The following is a 22,613-nucleotide window of genomic DNA, read 5'->3' on the forward strand; positions in this document are numbered from 1 at the left end:
TTTGGCTTCTCCTGTGTGGGCTTTTCTCTGGTAGCCACAGTTAAACCCTGGGTGACAAGAGCCCAGATGCACTTTCACAGTCCCCCCTCTGCCCGCCCCAAATGATAGATAAGGGCTCAGTTAAGGGGGCAAAGGCCCTCAGGGGATAGATTCTGGGGTGTAGAGTCCCCAGCTACCCTGAGGATAAGTGCCCTAGCCAGACACCTCCCCCAGCTCCAGGCACAGAGGCACAGCACAGAGAGGGACATTTTATTGTGTGAAGTGGCCGATTGTACAGAGCAAAGATTGTACTGACACAGGTGGGGCAAGGGAGACCCGGAGGCCAGAGCTGGGGCTAGTAGAGTGTGGCACCCCCACTACCCAGGCAGTGGGTAATGCAGAGACACTGACATCCTTCAGGCTCCACCAGCCAAGCAACAACTACTGGCCCGAGGTCAGCAACAGGGGACCCTCAAAACCCCACTCCAAGCCCCTAAAGGCACACTCTCCAGTCTGGCTTTATAAGCTGCCAGACCCCAGCCTCCTCAGCCAGCAGCTCAGCCACTCTTTCCCCTAGGGCCCTGGCAGGGAGAGGGCCTGGCCACAGTAGTCTCAGGTGAGGTGGCCAGGACTTCCTTGACCATGACCAGGTACCCCACGGGGCAGCACATGGCTCCTTTTTGGAGAAACCTATTAGGGCACAGTGACCTGGCAGCTTCTGGGGGCAGGCAGCACAAGGCCAGGGCTTAAAGGAGAAGGGGCTGTGGTGGGACTTGTATCTCTGGAGGCAAGAGGCTCCCAGGAGAACAGCCTAGAGGGCAGAGGGGGCACTTTTTTCCCCCACTCCCTATTGTCTCCAGCCACAATGGGCTCCTGGGACCTGCCATCCAGGACCCGCCATCCAGGACCAACCTACTTGCCCCACACCCTGATAACGGACCTTTAAAGCTCAGAACTGTGGGTTGGGGGAGCCCTGGGGACTAGGACCAGCCCTCCCTGTCCTAGTCCCACAGGTCTCCGTTCTCACACCCGCTGGATCTCAAACAGCTTCACGTCAGTGTCGTACCAGATGGGTGGGTCCACGTTCCTACATGGGGAGCGGGCTATCACCTTCTAGAAGGGGGTACTTTGTAGAACCCCCTCCCCATGAAAGAGCTAGGTAGGTAGCTACAAGGCCACGCCCATCCTGACGCATCCACGCTGCGTGACGCCTATCGACCCTCCACCGGATCGATCGGACGTCAGCCCCACTGTGGAGGGAGCCACACCAGAGCTAAGTCCCTGGTGGGCGGGCGGTCCCACCCCAGGATGCAACTTCCCTACTCCTCGCAGGGCTCACCTCAAATAGATGACGCCCCACATGTAGGTGCGGAACCACATGGCCGTGCCCGAGTTCGCCTGGTACTTGCGGATAAGGATGGGATGGGGTACGGGCAGAAGCCCCACTAGGGTCCCATGCTGCAGGAACCTCAGGATCTCAGACTCATCCGTCAGGCCCCTGGACAAAGAGGCGGGGCCTCCAGCATGCTCACGTGTCCTCCCCATCACACCCACCCCACGCCGCCTGGGCTCAGCCCTCCACAAGGCCGCCTGCCTGCCCAGCATCTGGACTCACTTGTCAATGCAGATCTTCTCTACCTGGGGAACCAGCACCTGCAGCAGGCGCATGATGGTCTGCAGCGGCAGCTTTGTCTTCCACGACAAGATCTGTGAAAGCCGCCACACCCAGAGCTATGGGACAGGCTTGACCTTGACCCAGAGCCACAGGCTCCCCAGGACAGGAAATGTGCACGTGACACTGCACCAAGTGTGGCCTGCACCAAGCAGGGCCTATGAAGGGGACAGCTGCCGTGCCCCGTGCCTTCCGGAAGACTGTCCCCTCTAATCCCCGGGATGGCTGGATGGCACAATCATAAGGGCGTTTATTATGGCCATCCAGAGCAATCAGCGGGGCCCACAGGAAATGCACAGGGAGTGGAGGCGATTTGGGGAGGAACTCAGTGAGGGTGATTGACAGAGGAATGGGCCATGTGGGCAACTGCTGAAAAGGTCTGACAGGAAGCAAGGTCACGCAACTGGAAAGACTATCTCTCCTCAGTCTGGTCTCCTTTGCCTAGTCTTTCCTGGGACGGAGTACCATCTGCCCAAACCCCAGCTTCCAGCTCCTCCCCCAGTGTGTCCCTCACCCAATCTGATGTTGGGCTCCACTGGCCACTGGCTGATGCATTGGACAACCGCCGCTGCTCTCTCCACGTTTGGTTGGGCTCCTGGTTCCCAGAAAGGAATGAAAAGTGACCAGGGAAGGAATGGTACCGCGTGTAGCCATAGGGCACCACCGTGTCTCCTCAGGGCCCCACTGCAGGCCTATGGGGGAGATTTACTAAACCAGAGGGTGAGCCCAGACCTATACCCTTTGCCCTGGGCCCAAAGCCCAGCCCAGCCCAGCCCAGCCCAGTGACAGGTTTAGGGCTGGGGGCTGACAGAGAAGGCAGGGTAAAGGCCAGACTCAGATAAGGCTAATGGATGAGGAACCCGAAGGTCACAAGGCTTTGCTGTGACCAGTAAACAAGGGAGCAAGGTCTGTAAATGGCCCCCTCCCCCTGGTTCAGCAACACCAGAGCTGATTGCCTTGTTCTAATACAACAACCTCGGAGTGTCCTAGCCTTGCCCACCCCTCCAATGAAGTGACATTCAACACCACCCCCAGATGTGCCCAATACCTACCCCCTCAGATGGGCTGCCTTCCGCTGAGCTTTGCTGGGATTCGGGCTCTAGGGATCGCAAGGTACCATCTTCTGATACCTGCGATTTCTCTGTCAGCTTGTCGATGCCTGGGTGGGACACAGGAGGGAGGGACATAGTGCCCCTTCTGACCCAAGAGCCTGTGTGCCCCCGATTCAGGGCAGAGGCAGTGTGTCTGTCCTTCCCTCCTAGAGCCACTTTCAGCTCTGAGGCCTGTCCTTGTCCCTCCCCACAACCCCCACACCTAATGCTTGCACCCCCCCCCCACATGCTGCTGAATTCCTTTTCCTCAGATCTCTAGACAGGAACAAAGCCACTCCCTAGCAGTGCCATCCCCAACCGAGCCCCTCAGCATCCCAGCCTGATGCGTCCAGACCTGGGGTGGCTGCCAGGCTGGTCTTAAGAGTGCCTGGTTCTGCGGGGGCAGCAGGGCGGGAACCCTCCATGGAAGCGCCCTCCTGGGAACCGGCTCGGGACAGGGGCTCCGGCGTCCTCCGCCGCCGCTGAAGTGCCTTATGGATGGAGGGTGGGTCAGTGGGCAGGTTGGCCAGCTGGTGGAAGACTCCACGCTTACGGATGATGGCGTAGACTAGGTTGGAATTGCCTGTGGGAGGAACGTGTCTATCCTCAGAGAGCCGCTTTGCGGTTTGTGAGACAGGAAGGCTTCTTCCCCAGGGACAAGAACTGGACAGGGTGCCCAGAGAGGGGGCAGAGCAGGACCAGCTGTATGGGTATCAGTTGCCATGGTGGCTGGTTAGGCTGGGGGAATGCCTAGACATTGCGCAATGGGGATGCCCAGATGTTGGGTTATGAAGATGCCAAGAAATTAGGTAGTAGGGATGCCCAGGTGTTAGATTAAGGAGATGCCTAGACACTGGGTAATGAGGATGCCCAGATGTTAGGTCATAAAGATGCCCAGATATTAAGCTATAAAGATGCCAAGAAATTAGGTAGTGTGGATGCCCAGGTGTTAGGTTATGGGGATGCTCATGTGTTAGGCTGTGGGGATGCCCAGGTGTTAGGCTATGGGGATGCCCAGGTGTTAGGTTATAGGGATGCCCAGGTGTTAGGTTATGGGGATGCCCAGGTGTTAGGCTATGGGGATGCCCAGGTGTTAGGCTATGGGGATGCCCAGGTGTTAGGTTATGGGGATGCCCAGGTGTTAGGTTATGGGCATGCCCAGGTGTTAGGCTATGGGGATGCCCATGTGTTAGATAGTGGGGATGCCCATGTGTTAGGTTATAGGGATGCCCAGGTGTTAGGTTATGAGGATGCCCAGGTGTTAGGTTATGGGGATGCCCAGGTGTTAGGCTATGGGGATGCCCATGTGTTAGGTTATAGGGATGCCTAGGTGTTAGGTTATGGGGATGCCCAGGTGTTAGGTTATAGGGATGCCTAGGTGTTAGGTTATGGGGATGCCCAGGTGTTAGGTTATGGGGATACCCAGGTGTTAGGTTATGAGGATGCCCAGTTGTTAGGTTATGGGGATGCCCAGGTGGGGAAACAGCTCAGGCCTGAGCTCCTCAGTACCCTTATGGTGTCTTGAAATGCCCTTGCAGCTGAGCACTACTGGGGTGTCATCTGGCATGGTGGGGCAGCCTGAGCCCTATACTTTCTACACCAACCGAACATTAAGTATGTACCCCTCTTAGTGAGCCACAGAGAAGACCAGGAGGACACTGCTGTACGCACCTGTCCTCCAGCACCTACCTCCAGGTTCACACAGCTGTCAGGGCAAGATGCACAGCCTTGGAGAGCCCTCAGTACCCCCATCTACCTCTCTATCCTGGCTCACATCACACTGCCTTTAGCATAACATCCACCTCAGGGCCTTTGCACACATGTCCCTTCCCTTGCAACACTGTTTTGCTCACCTTATTGTTACTCATATACATCTTAATTTTACTTATTTTGGAAATATTAACAATAATTGCTGATAGATGTTATGCAGGTGCTTTTTCTGTGAGTAACCTTCCCAATATGCACTAAGAGAGGTTTTGTTGTTGTTGTTGTTGTTGTTGTTTTGTCTTGTTTTGTTTTTATGGTGGTTGTTGTTTGAGACAGCATTTCTCTATGTAGCCCTGGTTGTCCTGGAATTTACACTCTAGACCAGGCTGGCCTCTAACTCAGAGATCTTCCTGTCTCTGCCTCCCTGGTGCTGGGATTAAAGATGTCTACCCCGTGAGAGGGAATTATAGCAGCCTCGTTATGAGCGTCTTACAGATGAGGGACCAGGGCTCAGAGACTGACATGCTCCTGGTCACAGAGCAAAGGGGGTGAGGTCTGGGTTTGCACCTGTGATATTGGTAAGGTGCCTCTTGTGACAACCCACAGGCTCTTTCCACTCTGAGCTTCCCAGCTCTTCTGACTAGTGGCTCCGCCTGTCGCCTGTTGGCCTAAAGCCCCCTTGCTGTGAGCTCCTGGAGGAGTGAAACACACCTCCCACACACACACACTGCATCTCCCTACACCCAGGTACACTGCAGGTACTCAATAAGGGCAAGATTCCCGGGCTGGGGCTCAGGCCAGTGCCTCACCGTCAAACTGGTACTGGATAATGTTGTTGAAGACTTCCAGAAGGAAGAAGACCAGGTGGTGGTTCTGGGACGCTGAGAAGAGGAACCAGGTGGTCGAGAAGGCTTCGAGCAGGTGCAGCAGCTTGTTGGCAGTCACCATGGACAGGCTCTTGAGGTAGGGTGACACTGCAAGGGAGGAGCCAGCTTGCTAGGGGCCGTCCCTACAAATTCCAGGCCAGTGCAGAACAGCTCACCTCAACTGATCCCTTCCCCCACCCTCTCAACTGATCCCCTCCCCCACCCTCTCAACTGATCCCCTCCCCCACCCCCTCAATGGATCCCCTCCCCCAGCCCCTCAATGGATCCCCTCCCCCCACCCCATCAACAGATCCCCTCCCCCACCCCCTCAACTGATCTCCTTCCCCCCACTCCCTCAACTGATTCCCTCCCCACAAAGTCCCCCCCAGAGACTATGAGGCTCCAGTGTCCCGACAGCCCTGCAACCTTAAAGGCTCACTCAGCTCATCTCTCCCAGGCATCTCCCCAATCCAGAGAAAGGAAGAACAGGGTGAAGGGTGTAGATACAGAAATCGGGATTTAGAGAGGCTTATAAACTGAGCCCAAGGTCCCCAGCAATAAAATGACAGGGCAGGGCTGCTAACTCGGTACAGGACATCTTTCACGAGTGACAAGCTGCTGTTGTCAGATGTGTATTCCTCCTCGGCAAAGAGCTTTGCAAGTCGGAGGCAGAGAGGAAGCCACAGCTAGACCCCCTGAGTGTCCCTGTCACCTGCCTTTTGCCCCAGAAGGTGGGCACAGGGACTATCTTGTGCTCAGGACTGTAAACTAGACGTGTCAGCGACGTGACTGGCCAAAAGACATGCACAAAAGTCACTCTGCTCCAGACAGTCCTCCTGCCTCCTTCCCAGAGAGCATCCTGCAGCCCTTGAGGATACTGTTGGCATCCGCACACCCACCGTGACTCCAACAGCCCAAACCTTTACTACCCAGCATCCACATGTGGCCATTAAATGTCTACAACACAGCCAATCTTAGTTGAGATGTCCTACATGGGACAGACACACACAAGACTTTGAAGACTGGATATAAAACAGAATGTAGGCCATCTCAGGGCTGGAGAGATGGCTCAGAGGTTAAGAGCACTGACTGCTCTTCCTAAAGGTCCTGAGTTCAATTCCCAGCAACCACATGGTGGCTCACAACCATCTATAATGAGATTTGTATACATAATAAATAAGTAAATCTTTAAAAAAAATTTTTTAAACAACAGAATGTAGGCTATCTCAATGATTTTCATAGTTTCTTCATATCTAGGAGGCAGTATTTTGAATTAGGTGGATTAGATAAAGCATATCCTAGCTGGGCAAATTGCACACGCCTGTAATCCCAGCACTTGGGGAGGTAGAGGCTGGTGGATCTCTATGACTTCGAGGCCAGCCTGGTCTACAAAGCAAGTCCAGGGCAGCCAAGGCTACAGAGAGAAACCCTGTCTCAAAAAATCCAACAACAACAAAAACAAACAAACAAAAAACAAAAACAGATAAAGTGTAGTCTGAAGCTTTTTAGAAGTTGTAGTTATAAGCCAGACTGTGGTGGCGCACACTTTTAATCCCAGCACTCAGGAAGGCAGAGGCAGCGAATCTCTGTGGGTTTGAGGCCAGCCTGGTCCACAAAGCGAGTCCAGGACAGCCAAGGCTACACAGAGAGACCCTGTCTCAAAAAACAAAAAAACAAAAAAACCTTGTATTTATTATTGTGTGCATGGTGGGTGTGGGTGTGGGGGGTGTGTGCACGCGCATGAGTGTGCATGATGTGTGTGAAAGTCATGGTTCTCTCCTTCCACATTTTCACTAGACTTCTACGGCAAGAGCCCTTCCCTGCTGAGCCATTTCATGGGCACTCTGAAGCTTTTATCGCCTGTTCCTGTTGCCCCTTACACAGCACTAGAAACTTAGCGGTACCATGTGGCTTGCTATTCTGGGCTATGAAGCTATATATGGTTTGGAATGGTAGCCAGGCCTGTGGCCTGGCACCACCTGCTGGTGATCATGGGTAAGTTAGGCTCTGGGCCCCTACCGTTGACCACAATGGTGAGCAGGCAGTCAAAGAGGGGTTGCAGCCGCTGGTGACCACTCGTGATGATTTTGTGGAATACCTGTCCAGGGAGGAAAAAGGGTGGCGTGAGTTACCCACCTCTTCCAGACTCAGCCAAGAAGAGGTTGTCACCGCAAACCCCCAGAGCTGAACATGCACACCCCCTTACCACAATGAGCAAATCTGCATGTGTGCCTGTGAAGACAGGGATGTCCATGGGCACACGCACTGAGTAGGGCTTGTTCAGCCGTACCCCAAAGTTCCTCTCCCCACTCAGAAGCAGCAGGATGAACACCCCGATGTGCATCAGGCCCACACGAGCTGGGGTACAAACACAGGAGGCATCACACGGAGCAGGGAGGGGTGCAGAAAACTGAGAGTGAGAACCCATCTTCAGGAGCCCAAGGGAAGCCCGTGTGAGAGGTTAGGGGCTCAAGGGAACCCCACATGGGAGGTTAGGGGGTTCAAGGGATCCCTGTGAGATGTAAGGGGCTCAAGAGAACCCCACATGAGAGGTTAGGGGGTCCAAGGGAGCCCCATATTAATAGGTTAGGGGCTCAAGAAACCCCACATGGGAGGTTAGGGGCTCAAGAGAACCCGATGTGGGAGGTTAGGGCACCAGGCTTGAAGCAGGTCCTGAGAGGCAGGACCGACCGCCTGGCTGTACCCCACCCAAATTCAAGACCCCAAATCTGGCAGCATCACAGGCCCACCACTGTCATACACTGATCTGCCCGGGCGTCATTGAGAAAATAGAGGACAGGAACCAGGATATCCAGCACGTCGCTGCTCTTCAGCACAAAGAAGAGGAATTTCTGGAAATGAGAGAGGGGACAGGAGGGCTAGGTTAGAGACAGGACCAGCTCTGCCGCCCCCCGCACCTTCTCCCTCCTAGGCTGAGGAATCCCAGATGCTATCCCAGTCCTTGGACTCTGTGGACCCCACCAAGCCATCCGCTATGTCCCCTCGCGTCTGTTACCCGCAGGCAGGGCAGGAGCCCACTCACCTTGTTGAAGTCACAGAGTTTCCAGAAGAGAACGAGCAACTCTTGGTGGAACTGGATTTTCTTTGTGGAGTTGGGAAGGTAGGTCTGGAGCAGGGGATTGGACAGCAGCCGAGCTACTCCCTTGAGGATGAACTGGAAGTCCTGGGAGGGCAGAGCAGGGGCCCTGCCAATCCAGCTCCCCCCAGCTCTGGGTACCCCCCTATAAATGCCTCCCCATTCTCCCAATAGCCTTGTCAATCCCAGACCCTGGGTGTGGGAGCCTAGGTTTGGATATTACTGCCCCACCTCCAGCGGGTCAGAGGATCCCCAGCTCCTGCAACCCCCAGATGGACCCGTGATGTAGGCTCCCTGACGACCTAGACTCCATGTTGACAGGTGCTGTCCTTCTGCCTCACCCCTACACAGGAGAAGTACTCCACGGTCTCACAGAGCTGTCACTTACTGAGCACACACCGCAAGCCGGGCTGTGTGTGACTTGGATTTTCATGGGGTGGGGGCACGCTCAGTCCCTCGCTGTGCATCCCAGGAGCCAAACACCCCCCAACTTGAGTCTGCCTGGATGTTAAGGTTGCAGTTCCCCCCGCATCCTCCCACCTTTGAACCCCAACATCACAGCAACACACACCCCTCCTTCAGGAAGCCCCTCTTGGTTGTAGCTGAGGCTATGAATCCTTTGTTTTCTTTCCTGCTTGCTTTTACTTATTTACTTTTAAGGATGGGGTCTCCTGTAGTCCACACTAACCAAGAGCGACTCTAAACTTCTAACCCGCCTGCCTCCACTCCACGGATGCTGGCTTTACAGTCAGATACCACCGTGTCCTGGTTGTTTAATGCTGGAGATGAATGAGCGCTTTGCGCTCGCTAGGCAGGTGCTCTGCCAACTCCATCAGTCCTTTCAATGTATCAAACCCTCGCGAGTAGCGCCATCCTTATTTTGCTTGAGGTGGCTACGCTCCTTTTTGCAGGGGTGCATGCAGGAGTCCTCTAGCTCCCCAAAGCCACAGCCATTATGGAAGATGGGCAATTAGAAGCCTCCCAGCCACGCCCAACTCACCTCCTCACGATGAATGCGGGACAGGTAATTCACAAACAGGTTCTCAGGCCCTGGAGGCTGCCAAGGGGGCAGGGGGGAAGCTAGGGTGAGCAGGTCCCTCACTCTGGTCTGCCCGGGTAGCAGCAGTGAGCTCTCCGAAGTTGGACAGCCCCACGCACACCACGAGGCATCTCCCGTGGTGTGCCTCTTGCCCAGGGCCTCTTCTGCCCACAGCCCTCTCTCCCTCCGGTCCTTACGTCAGCATCATCCATGGCAGTGCCCGTGGTGGTGCCGTCCACAGTGGGGCTGGTGCTGGTGGCATTGTCATGGTCCAAGGTGACAATGAGCACCTGAGCAGCCTCCTCCACCAGGGGCTCCCGGTAGTCCGAGAAGAGCAGGTGGTTGTAGGGGATCCCGTAGCCCACAGGGTCATAGGCACACACGGTGTTGAGGAGCGACGTGAAGAGGGGCAGTGCATGTCTGCAGGGGACAGCAGAGCAAGGCTGCCGAGCTGCTCCCTCCAGCCCCAGGGGAGGGGCCCGCTGAGCTATCAGGCTTGTCCCTTCCTGAGTAGAAAAGGCTCTCCCTTCTCCATGCCTGTGACTGGCTCTGACCAAGGCCAAGCTGAACCAAGAACAGAGGGCTCTGTTTCACAGGTCAGAGACTCCCTGTGGAGAACGTACTCACATCCCTTTCAGTTCTTGGGGGCGCACACCCTCCATTGGGGGCTTCAGACAAAAGGTTAGAAGAGTGGGCAGCGCAAGGTGGCTTCCCCTTGGGGAGCCGAGCCCACCTCCATCTCCCCCCACCCCTACCCTTACCCTCTCCATCCTCCACCCCCACCCCCACCCCCCACCCCCCAGCTCCCAGGCCACAGGATGACTTGAATCAGGGCTAGAAGAAGTCAAAGCCCAAGCTCCTCATCTTACACGTGAGGGGACTGAGATCTGAGAGGTTAGGTGAGCGACAAGAAGGTGGCAGGCTGCCTGACGCAATAATGACAAGAAACTCTGGCCAGGCTCTGATTGTGGCCGGTGTGGAGGGGTCCCTTGGGAGCCCTTCTCTTTTAATACAAAGAAGTCCAGCAGGGACAGCAGCAAAGTCCAGAGGAAGGAAGCCCCTGCGCCGTGCAGGGGTCAGATTCCAGAGCCAGGAAGGTTAGAATGCTCACACCGGTGTCGGCTGCACAGCTGCACAACTGGGTGTGCACTGATGACCGTGTGACGCCCCACACGTACTCATAAGTCCCCCCATATTCCTTGAGCAGCCACCCAACATGGTGCAGACTCCTCTATCTATCAGGGTGCTCCTCAAACCCTCTTCTCCACCCACTGTCCCAAAGGGCAATCACAGCCACATGTGGCTGGCTACTGGGTACTATTGAGTGGTTGGTCCAGTTGAAAACAAGCTGGAGTATAAGCTACACGCTGGCTCTCGGGAAAGAAGGGTGAAAGAAGGAAATGCAAATGATCTGGATAGTTCTGTATACTCATTATAAACGTAATGCTCAGCCAGGCGTGGGGGCGCACGCCTTTAATCCCAGCATTCGGGAGGCAGAAGCAGGCAGATCGCTGTGAGTTCGAGGCCAGCTTGGTCTACAAAGCAAATCCAGGATAGCCAAGGCTACACAGAGAAAGCCTGTCTCAAAAAAAACCAAAACAAAAAACAATGTAATACTCACCTTTTTTTCTTAACATACTGCTAAATAAAATATATAAATTTTCTTTCTTTTTGCTTCCCCCCACCCCCCAAGACAGGGTTTCTCTGTCCTGGACTCACTTTGTAGACTCACAGAGATTTCCCCTGCCTCTGCCTCTGCCTCTGCCTCTGCCTCTGCCTCTGCCTCTGCCTCCCAAGTGCTGGGATTAAAGGTGTGTACCACCACACCCAGCCTTCTTTTTGGTTTTGAGACAGGGTCTTATGAACCCCAAGTCTACCCTAGAACTCACTAGGAGCCAAGGATGACCCTGAGCTTCTTGATTCTTCCGCCTCCAGAGTGCTGGGCTTACAGTTGTGCGCCACCACACCCAGTTCATCCAGGACTCCATGCGTACTAGGCAAGAGCTCTACACACAAAGCTGACATCAAGCCCCTCACGTTACATTTCTACTGATGAAGACCTGGACCTGGGCCCCTCAGGGGCCCCCAGGAAGTTTGAAGCCTTGATGGCTTAAAGGTGTGACTAAGGTATAGTATCATGCCACTAGGGGGCAGTACATCTCAAGTAAAGCCAACAGGGCTAGCACCGGAAGTCTAGAACAAAACTCTCACCTGTTCTCTGTGGAACAAAAGAACTGAACCCAAGGGTTGGTGCTGCCACTGTCTGAAGATGGGGGCAGGTACATGGCCTCTGAGAAGCATGTCAACAGCAGCTTCAGTAGCTCCATTCTGCAGGAAGGACGGGAAAGGCTTACGTTAGGACCCCAGTCTCCCTCTAGGAGGTGCCGCCAAACCGGCCCACTGCCCATGGAAAAAAGTGAGGCCTGTTCCTCCCTGTGAGGCCGAGGTTGCATGGTAAGCGGGCTGGGTCTTCTTGGAAGACCCTCTGGGTCTCTGAGCTATGCAAAGGCCAGCCTGGTCCAGCTCACCGGTTCATGTCATGGATGTAGTTGGGCTGCGGGGAGTGAGCAAAGCCCACGCCAGCCTCCCAGATGTATTCACAGCTGTCCAGGGAATGGACATCTTCTGCTGAGTCCTGGGAACAGGGGGTGGGTTTGGGGGGGGGGGCGGTGTCACAAAACAAACAGCAGTGTGAGGCCCTGACTACCCAAGCTGCCCTCTGTCCCTGGTTACAGTAGCATACCCCAACATTCTCCTAAAGTCACTGGCCCCCTCCCCCATGCCCTAAGTCCTAAGGTACAAGGACAGAAACAACAACGGCTGTTAGATTTCTTTTAAAGTCATTTTTCTTCGGTCTTAGATTGATTATTTCGCCTGCTGGTTCCAGTCTCAGGCAGGGAGAGGGGGGAGGGAAGGTTGGGGCGATGGGGTGTGGGAAACTGAAGGGAGAAAGGATTCTTCAAGGAGTCCCTGAGTGAAAAGGCGGCTTTCTGGTTGTAGTCCTGTGCCCCTCCTACCTCAGGCAGAGAAGACAACAAGGTGCTTGTTCATGGCTGCCTGGGAGACAGGGACAGGCTGGATACTGGCTGGCTCCTCTCCAAAAGTAGAGCCCCTACCCCACCCAGGACATGTGTACCTAAGAGACCTGCTCTCAGAGCCATCCCTGCTCCTGCAGCCTGCACCCTGGGGACCCTTAACTAATAGGGTCAGAGCCCGGCCTGGGGGTGTCCTCACCACATTGCTCCTCCGGTGGTTCTGCACAGTGAAGTCTGGGCAGAAGAGCAAGTCAGCAATGGCCAGGAGCAAGGACTCAGCCAAGGGTCGAGCGTTCTCATCCTCTTCCTCACCCTGCTAAAGATGCAGGCTGCTCAGTGGAGGCTGGCCAAGGACAGGTGGCCCCAAGGGCTTGGGAGTGTAAAGGACAGGGAGTGGGTGGGTCTCGGTAGGCTGGTGTAGACAAGGACAGAGAGGAAGAGGAGGGATAGGAAAGAGAAAATGAATTCCTGCTAACCTCCCTTAGCCAGAAGAGGGCAGGGCAGAGACAAAAACCCGGGAGTAGTGAGGAAAAGTCCCCTCACCAGGGGTGCCGGGTACCAAGCTCAAGGGTCTCAGGCCTCTAGGGAATCAGGAAGCCTCAAGCCTTGGCACTTGCCTAAATAAGCCCAGAGCAGATGGGGGTCCAGAAGATAATATGGTCCCCCTGGACCTTCTAAAGGCATAGTTGCTGGGCCCTATCCTTGCGCCCCTGCTCCAGGCTGTAGGAGGCAGGGGCCCCTTGGGAGTGAAGCTGAGGGCCTGAAAAGGTGGTACTGGCACCCTACCCCTGGTCCCCATCCCCCACAGTTCCTACATAGCAGGTGGCCCTACCAAGGGTCCTCCCACCCCCCTGGCCAGGCCCACAGACCGCTCCACGCCCTGCCCCGGGCACAGTGGACCAAAAGAAGCCTCTCCAGTCGGGGTCCTCAAAGATGTAAGGTAGCACTCGGGTGAGGAGCCGGCTGCAGTTCAGGACCACCTGTCTCTCCTTCTCCGAGTGGCAGCCACTCTCTGCCCCTTGCACTAGCTTCTCCACAGCCTGTGGGGACAGACAGCAAGGAAGGGGCCTGTGAAGTGGCCCTTTGGGTTCAGGCCACCCAGGCTTCAGGGGCCAGCTAGCTCAGGGGGGTTGACATGTGGGGGAAAAACAGCCCAGAGCATCAGGAGAGCAGAGTCTAGTCCACTGGATGGCCAAAACCTCCTCATCTGTGGTACCCCTCCCTTAAGGAATGTGTACCCACACCTGGGTACATCTTACTTTCTTCTGAGAGCCTCTTTTTCTCCTAATCCTTTGTTTAACCCTATCTTAAAAATATCCTTTTTACAGCCGGCAGTGGTGGCGCACACCTTTAATCCCAGCACTCAGGGAGGCAGAGGCAAGTGGATCTCTATGAGTTCAAGGCCAGTCTGGTTCACAGAGCTAGTTCCAGGACATCCAAGACTACACAGAGAAACCCTGTCTCAAAAAACCAAAAAGAAAAAAGAAAAGAAAGAAAAAGAAAAAATATCCTTTTTCTTTTTTTTTTTTTTTTTTAGTTTTTCGAGACAGGGTTTCTCTGTGTAGCCTTGGCTGACCTGGACTCACTTTGTAGACTATGCTGGCCTCGAACTCACAGCGATCCACCTGCTTCTGCCTCCCGAGTGCTGGGATTAAAGGCGTGCGCCACCACCACCAAATAAATAAAGAGCCGGGCTGGAGAGATGTCTCTGCGTTAAGAATATGTGTTTCGGGAGGCAGAGGCGGGCGGATCGCTGTGAGTTCGAGGCCAGCCTGGTCTACAAAGTGAGTCCAGGACAGCCAAGGCTAACACAGAGAGACCCTGTCTCGAAAAAAGAAAAAAAAGAAAAAAAAAAAGAATATGCGTTGTTTAACGGGACATGGTTGTCCACACCTTTAATTCCAGCACTCAGGCAGGTGGATCTCTATGAGTTCAAGGGTGGCATGGTCTCTGTGGTGAGTTCTAAGATGGCCAGGGCTATGTAGAAAGACTCTCAACAAAACAAAAGGAACAACAGCAACAATTTTTTTTTTAATGTATTAGCCTTGCAGAGGCTCAGGATTCAGTTCCCAGCACCTACACGGTGGCTCACAACCATCCATTACTCCACTTCGAGGCATCCAGGGACTTCTTTTGATCTCCACAGGCATCAGGCATGCACATGGAACATACACATACATGCAGGAAAAACACTCATACAAATAAAATAAAGCCGGGAGTGGTGGCGCACGCCTTTAATCCCAGCACTCAGGAGGCAGAGGCAGGTGGATCTCTGTGAGTTCGAGGCCAGCCTGGTCTATAAAGCAAGTCCAGGACAGCCAAGGCTACACAGAGAAACCCTGTCTCAAAGTAGTAATAATAATAATAATAATAATAATAATAATAATAATAATAATAATAACAATAACAATAACAACAATAATAATATTAATAATAAATTAAATTAAGACAGGGGTTTTTTTGTGCAACCTCGGCTGTCCTGGAGCTTTGTAGGCCAGCCTGGCCTTGAACTCAAGATCCACCTGTCTCTGCCTCCCTGAGTGCTGAGATTATAAGCATGCACCACCGCACCTGGCTTAATTTTTTTTTTTTAAGAGCTCATTTGTAGGGAAATTAAGAGCAGCACCTCACAGGGAAAGCAAAGTGAGCTTGTGTGTGGACAGTGCTGAATAAGACAGGAAAAAGCTCTCCTACCTGGCAGCTGCCTTGACTACTTCCCCTCACTCCACTAAGGAGAACCTCAGGCAAAGAGACAGACCCTCCCTCCAGCACCTGCCGATGGGGTGTTGCAAATGAGTGCCCTGTCCTCTGCAGACAACTGCCATTCGGCCACCCGGGGAGGGTGGGAGCAGCAGTGAGGGGCCAGGCAACACTTACCTTGTAGCACAGGGTGGCCAGGTTAGAGGGTGACTCCTCTCGCACAGCTCGGATCTCTGCTGCTGGCACCAGGGCAAAGACATCCTGCACAGAGGTAGCTGTGTCTGCCCAGAACTGGTCCCAAAAGGCATCATCAGTGGCTTCCACGGGCTACGGGGGAATCCAGTGTCCAAGAGTTATGCAATCCTTCCCAAGAGAGTCACAGAGGAACCCCGGCAGGGAGGCCATAGCCACGCCCTCCGTAGCCACGCCCTCCATCTCAGGCAGCATCGAAGAGGTTGCCGGTCTGGATGAGCTGCCACGAGATGGGGTCAGCAGCTAGAGATGTGCGCATGGTCAAGGGGCAGCTAGTACTAAAGCAAGGGTGTCCTCTGCAAGGACAACAAGTTGTTGTTTTGTTTTGTTGAGGGTCTCTCTACATAGTCCTGGCTGTCCTAGAACTCACTATATAGACCAGGCTGGCCTCAAACTCCCCAAGATCTGCCTGCCTCTGTCTCCCGAGTGCTGGAATTAAAGGTGTGAGTCCCCGGGGATTTGTGTATCCCTGGCTAACTCCCCACCCGCCTCTGAAAGAGAAGCTGATATCCTCTCTGGGCCACATCCCAAGGCTACACCAGTAGGTCAAGTGTCTAGGACCTAGACCAAGGCTTTCACGGAAGGACACAAGCACTCCAGTCAGAGGCACCAACGCTGTTGTCTCCTTCTCAATCCTTTCTCCGCCATCCACCAAGTGCCAAACCCACTGACAACGCCGTGCCCCCCCCCCCCGCCCACATGCTCCTCTCAGCCCCCAGTGCTGGTCCAGGCTGTAGGTCCAGTCACTTTCTGGGAACCCCAGCCTCCAAATCCTACCTGCCGCCTTTAGCGCTATTCATAGACGCACACCCCCCCCCCCATGCACCAAAGCAAAAGGTCCAAGTTACAGCAGCCCTTCTGGGGCTCCCCACTGCCTGCTGGATCAAGTCTAAACATCAGCTCAACACAAAGAACTTAAACACAAAGCCCTAAAGGGGATTTCCAGCGCTGCATACATTAGGGTTGGTGGTGGTAAGGGCCTGCAATCCCAGCCCTTCGGAAGATCTCAAGTGCAAGGTCATCCGCAACTATGTAGTGAGTGAATTCAAGGACAGCCTAGGATTCAATACACAAGTCTCAAAACACCACACACACACACACACACACACACACACACACACACACACACACACACACCTATATTTACCACCCCTAGACACGACCGCAGCAAATTCCGTTTTGCTCAGGCTGTGCCCATTTCCCAGTATACTCTTTTCATTTCAACAATAATTACAAAGTCCAGCAGGTCTTGGGCTTGAGGCATGGCTCAACTGATAACGGGGCTTGTCGCCAAGCCTGATGACCTGAGTACTGAACTCAGGATCTACTTAAAGGAAGGGTGAAACAACTCCTATGAGTTGTCCTTTGAGCGCCACACATGTGACTTTGAACCAGAGAAAACCTTCCTCGTATACACAGAAGCACGTGCACACAAAGGTGTTGTTTGTCTGTTTAATTTTAACAGGCTGGGTGTAGTGGCGCACACCTTTAATTCCAGCACTTGGAAAGCAGACACAGGCGGATCTCTGTGAGTTCGAGGACAGCCTGGTCTACATAGTGAGCTCCAGGAGAGCCGGGGCTACATAGTGAGAGTTTACATCAAAACAAACAAAGGTAATAAAGTCCCAGAAGTCCTATTGTGACAAGCCTTAAAACAAATACTTATGCTCATGGGGGCTGGAGAGACAGCTCGGAGGTTAAGTATGTGCTGCTTTCAGTGAATTCAAGTTTGGTTCCCTATAACTCCAGCTCCGGGGATCTGACGCCCTCTTCTGGCCTCTGAACACTTGTGGCAGATACACAAAGAGATACACTTAAACAAAAATGAAATTTTAATATACATAATCTATGGCTTTGAATCATAGACAATCACACAGGCAAATGACCAAGGCACCTGTTGTTTTTTGGTTTTTTTTGTTTTTTTGTTTTTTTGATGAATTTCATTTCTAGAATTCCCTCTGTGCTGGATCGTTTTATGTCAATTTGATGCAAGCTGGGGTCATCTGAGAGGAGGGAACCTCAATTAAGAAATTTCCTCCTAGCGAGGTGGCACACACCTTTAATCCCAGTACTCAAGAGGCAGAAGCAGGCGGATCTCTGTGAGTTCGAGCCCAGCCTGCTCTACAGAGTGATTCCAGGACAGCCAGGGCTACGCAGAGAAAGCCTGTCTCAAAAAATTAAAAGAGGAGCAGAAGGAAGAGGAGGAAAGAAATTGCCTCCAGCCAGGCACTAGTGGCGCACGCCTTTAATCCCAGCACTTGGGAGGCAGAGGCAGGTGGATCTCTGAGTTTGAGGCCAACCTGGTCTACATAGCGAGTTCCAGGACAGCCAGGGCTACACAGAGAAACCCTTTCTCAGAAGGAAAGGAAATGAAAGGGGGAAAAAGGGGCCTCCATAAGATCAGGTTGCTGAGCCGGGCGTGGTGGCGCACACCTTTAATCCCAACACTCCAGAGGCAGAGGCATGTGGATGGATGTGAGTTCAAGGCCAGCCTGGTCTACAGAGAGAGTCCAGGACAGCCATGATAAATAGAGAAACCTGTTTTGGGAAAAAACAAAACAAACAAAACAAAACAACAGCAACAAAAAGCACGTTGCTGGCAAACCTTTAGGGCATTTTCTTGCTTAGTGATTGATGGGGGAGGGCCCAGCCCATTGTGGGAGTCCTGGGTTCCATAAGAAAACAGGTTGAGCAAGCCATGGGAGCAAGCTGGTAAGCAGCACCCCTCCATGGCCTCTGCATCAGCTCCTGCCTCCAGGTTCCTGCCCTGCATGAGTTCCTGCCTTACCTTCCCTCAGTGATGGACTATGGTGTGGAAGTGTAAACAGATTAAACTCTTTCCTCCCCAACTTGCCCTGGTTACGGCGTTTCATTGCTGTGTATAGGCATGCCCCCACCTGGGACCCTCCAGCCCCAACCTCTATGCATCGCATTCTTGAACTCAGGTCCAGATGCCAGCAGCCCAGCACTGTCCCTGCTCTTGCAGTTAAGGCTGATGACAGGTGCTGAAGCTGTCACGAATCCTGACAAGGCTGAGTGCCAGGGGACAGCCAAGAAACCCAAGGTTTGAGCCACATGCTTCACCAAAGTGTCCCCCAACCCCACCCCCACCCCCGGCCACAGTCCACTCTGGGGAGCCCCAGGGTAACTTGTGGCTGCACCCTCAGTCCCAGAACTGGTAGAGCAAGTTAGCCGGAGGTAAACAAAGACCAAAGGAGAGGCCCTGGAGCTGGGGTTTGCTGGACCTCAGTCTCACCAGCTATCTGATACTCACTGGGGGTGAGTGGTTGGGCAGCAGCAGGAGACCCCATTCCTAGTGGCCTGGAGCCAGAGTGGGGTGGGAAAAGACATCTCAGAGGAAAGGCCTGTGGAGCTCCCCTCATTGTTAATACCTTTGGAAATCTGCCACCTCTAATACTTGGCCCACCTCCCAGGTAGTCACCACCCCTTAAAGGGACAGAAGGCCCCCTCTCCCCACCCCTACCCCCACGCTGAGCACAAATGGACCTGATCTCTGACCTAGTTCATCAGGCAAGCATCACCTAGGGACTGAAATCCAAATCAGAAACAAGTGCATATCTTTCCGCCCACTCCCGCCTTTTTTTTTTCATGTAGCCAGGGCTAGCCTGGAATTCTCTGTGTAGACCAGGCTGGCCTTACAACCATAACCCTGCAGTCTCGATCTCCCAAGCCCTGGGATTACACCGTACCTGGCTGTGGAAATCAAACATTCACATCTTCACACTCCCCCGAGTCTCTCTCCTAATGGATACTGAACACACATCCACAGGGTTGCTAGTCTCTCTGCGTTCGCTCACTTCCTCCCCTGATCCTACAGTGCCTTAAGCGGTTATATTGGCAAGGGACCAGCTGGAGTTTAAAAACATTTATTTTATTTTTTATCTGTGTGTATGTGTGTTTCTCTCTGTGTGTTCACATGCACGACAGTGCCCGCAGAGGCCAGAAGAAGGGTGTTGGATCTCCCAGAGCTGGAGTCATAGGCGGCTGTGAGCCACCAAATGTGGGCGCTGCAAACCAAACTCTGTTCTCTGAAAACTCTGAAAGAAGAGGGAGCCCCCTCCTAACCACTAAGCCACCTCTCCAGCACCCAGCTGTGGTTTCTTACAGTCTCCTTCTGAGGTGGGGGTGGGGGGTGGGTGATGGGGGGGACTGGAGGTGGGGAAGGCAAGGGGCAAAACCAGCAGTGGTCTAGCCCAATAACTTTGATATATCCTGACACATGATCAAAGTACTCTATACACACACACACACACACACACACACACACACACACACACACACACACACGTGCATGCATGTGAGCACACATCTATCAGGTCTGACCCTGGCCTGCAGCAGAGCATCCTCAGATAGGCAGGATCTGGGGGGAGAGAGTCTCTGACCCTGTAATTCCCCACTCTGGAGCCCCCAGCCAAGTGAGGAAAGAGTCAAGACATGAGGCCAGTGTTGCTGGCCTCAGGGTTAGGGTTAAGCCCTGCCCAGGGAGGGCCAACATGGCAGGAAGAAAACAGGATGCAGGGCAGGAAGGCAGAGAAGGCTGACCTACAGGAGCTCAGGCCCAGGCTACAGGAAAGGGTCCACTTGTCTACTGCGCAAAGCACAGCCTCTGAGGGCCTAGAAGTGGGGTCGTCCTGCGGTAGACATGCCTGCAGAGCCTTAGGGACCTTGAGTGCTAAGACCCAAGAAGACCATCTCAGACTGGGTTCTTGAGACCCAGCTGCCCAAAGCTGATGACTACAAAGAGTCCAAGGCTTTGGGCCCCTCCCACCTGTGAGAGAGTCCTATGCTTACAAGAAGGCCCACGGGCTGGTGAGATGGCTCAGCAGTAAAGGCACTTGATAAAAATGCCTGGTAAATGCACTTTACACTTGCTGCCAAGCCTGATGACGGAAGTTCCTCCATCCCTAGGACACACATGGCAAGACAGAACTGACTCCTACAAGTTATTCTATGACCCCCACACATACCATAGTGCCCGTGTACACACACACACACACACACACACACACACACACACACACACACAGAAGGAGGAGACAGATGGGAAAGGAGGAGGAGAAAAGGAGAAAGAGGAGGAGGAAGATGACAGAAAGAAGGGGGGGAGGGCGAGGAAGAGGGGGAGAAGGAAGGGAAGAGGGAGGTAGCCCAGACTGGGTCTCCAGCCTACTCTAGGCCCTAGTCCAAGCAACTGACTGCCTTCAGCTGAGGAGAACAGACCATGTCAGCCAGGGACAGACAGACGGATGCCGCGTTCTGGGAGGGTGCCTAAGCAGTTCACTGTCCACATTTCTAGATCTAGTTGGGTTCATCCTGCTCCCAAGGGAGCTGCTGTGCTAGCACGCCCTCTTCCAGCCAAGGCAGCTCCTCCCCAGGCAGGTAAACATGGGAGACTCCTCCCCTCCCTCCCTGTGTGTTCACATGTAGATACCACACACCACCCTCTTCTGCTACCCATAGGCCTAGAGTCTCATCTCTAAGGTTCTGGAACAAGCCATGGGGAGCAAAGAGAAGCAGTTCTGGTTTTCGTCAAGTGCCTCTCAGCTGGCAACGGGCTCTCTAGAGGCCCTGGGTTTTCTGTTCTTGGCTTCTGACCTTTCCAAGGTGGGTAGCAGAGCGTAGGAGTAGAGGCCTGCCCTCTGAGTCTGTGACTGGCTGCCTGTAGGAAGACGGCTCTCCTGATCCCACTCAGACTGGCCAAGCGGAGGGGAGGAGGGGGGTGGGGATCCAGATGGCAGCAGGTCCAGAGCCCTTTGACAGTCAGGGCCCTGGCGAGGCATGGCTGGGCACCTCCATGGCCACAGTAGCCTGGGTCCAGCAATAAGAATTGAGTGAAGGAACCTTGCTGGGTCAAGAGGTTTTTGCCAGATATCGGAGTCTTCCATGACACTTGTGGACTCAGGGGGAAATGTGGGAGCATCGGCAGGGCTGGACTTTACTCATGTCTCCCTCTTCAACAGACCAAAGATAATCTCCCCATCCCCGAACGGGGGATTCCAGGTACCAGAAAGCACAGCCAATCAGCTCCACCGGGCCTGGAGAATCCCCTGGAGCATCTTTAGCTGGAAGGCTGGGTTCCCTAGGCCTGAGGACAGGTTCTCTTACCCGGCTGCCGCCGCCTGCTACTCTGCGGAGCTCCCAAGAAGACCTGGGCCTTCCCTGCCCTTAGGCATCAACCAAGGCCCACAGAGGCCGCCGCTGCCACCGCACACCAGCTGTTTTTTCTAACCTAGGCAGGCGCCAGCCCGGCTTTGTTTGCGTTGAGTCAGCCGGGGCTGTGCGTCCGGGACCCGTGAGCACTGAGGGGCCGGGAGGAGAGTGGGACGATGGATGGGTAGGTGGGAGCAGGAAGAGGCTGGCTATGCGAGGCTGTGGGCACTGGGGGGCGGGACAAGGGGAGAATAGCGTTGTCGCCGCAGGCTCCGGGAGTAGGCACACGTCAGCCTAAGGTGGCAGCAGCAGTGCCCGGGAGAGTGTTCCCAGGGGAGAGTAGGCTTAGGGTGGGCTCCCAGAGGTAGGGATGGAGCCCTGAGGTATAGAGGAAAGGTACCTTTCCGGTGCTGGTCCCAGCAATGCCCTCTGGACTAGCCGGTCACCCCATCCTCGGCTGAGCCAAGTCCATCCAGCCCCCGGCCCTGCCCTGCCCCCCAGCCTGGCAGGTGGATGGAGAGACTGGGGCCCCTGGGCACACCTGAGTCTTGGTGGTCAGCTGGATGACCGCCTTCCGGAAGTTGAGCTTGGAGTCTGCGGACCCCATGTCGATGGAGCCCGCTCCGGCCGGGCCCCGGGTTCCGACTCTGCCGCGGGCTCCGGCTCTGGCTCCAGCTCCAGTAGCTCCAGCTCCGCCGCGGCGGCTCCGCTCGGAGAAGCGGAGCTGCGAACCCCGCCCGCCGCCAGCGTCGGCCCCGCCCCCTTGTGGCCCCGCCCTTAAGCCCGCCCCCACGAGGTCCCGCCTCTGCACCTGCCGTTCAGGCCTCCAGAAAAGAGACCCAGAGTTCTCCGTGGAAGCCAACTTCTGGTCCTTCCTTTGGCTGTCCTCGCTCCATCTTCCCCTCCTGCCACTCAGTCCCTAAGTCTGAAACTCTGCTGGCACATCAATCTCTGCCTCCACCTTCGTTCTTCATTCCTGCAGGGTCCCCACAGTTTCTCCTCCAGCC

General features: G+C 54.4%; 1 protein-coding gene across 2 annotated transcripts; it reads right to left on the minus strand.

Annotated features, from left to right (window-relative positions):
- Nucleotides 1–235: 235 nt before the first annotated feature.
- Nucleotides 236–22,354, minus strand: HID1 (HID1 domain containing). Of its 2 annotated transcripts, none has more exons than XM_084750578.1 (19): nucleotides 22,148–22,354; nucleotides 15,364–15,513; nucleotides 13,356–13,526; nucleotides 12,686–12,799; nucleotides 11,980–12,086; nucleotides 11,663–11,779; nucleotides 9,649–9,871; nucleotides 9,413–9,469; nucleotides 8,359–8,499; nucleotides 8,077–8,167; nucleotides 7,522–7,673; nucleotides 7,335–7,413; nucleotides 5,259–5,423; nucleotides 3,098–3,325; nucleotides 2,704–2,810; nucleotides 2,166–2,246; nucleotides 1,595–1,686; nucleotides 1,319–1,477; nucleotides 236–1,066 (listed from the first exon to the last, which is right to left on the minus strand). In XM_084750578.1, exons 1-19 carry the CDS (start codon nucleotides 22,211–22,213, stop codon nucleotides 1,003–1,005), a joined length of 2,364 nt encoding a protein of 787 aa, XP_084606704.1. In that variant the 5' UTR covers nucleotides 22,214–22,354; the 3' UTR covers nucleotides 236–1,002. The 2 variants fall into 2 exon arrangements, with proteins under 2 accessions (XP_084606704.1, XP_084606703.1); XM_084750577.1 differs by having other exon boundaries at nucleotides 12,686–12,802.
- Between the last annotated feature and the right edge of the window lie 259 nt (nucleotides 22,355–22,613).

Source organism: Acomys minous, assembly GCF_964271855.1.
Source record: "Acomys minous genome assembly, chromosome: 12".
Lineage (NCBI taxonomy): Eukaryota > Metazoa > Chordata > Mammalia > Rodentia > Muridae > Acomys > Acomys minous.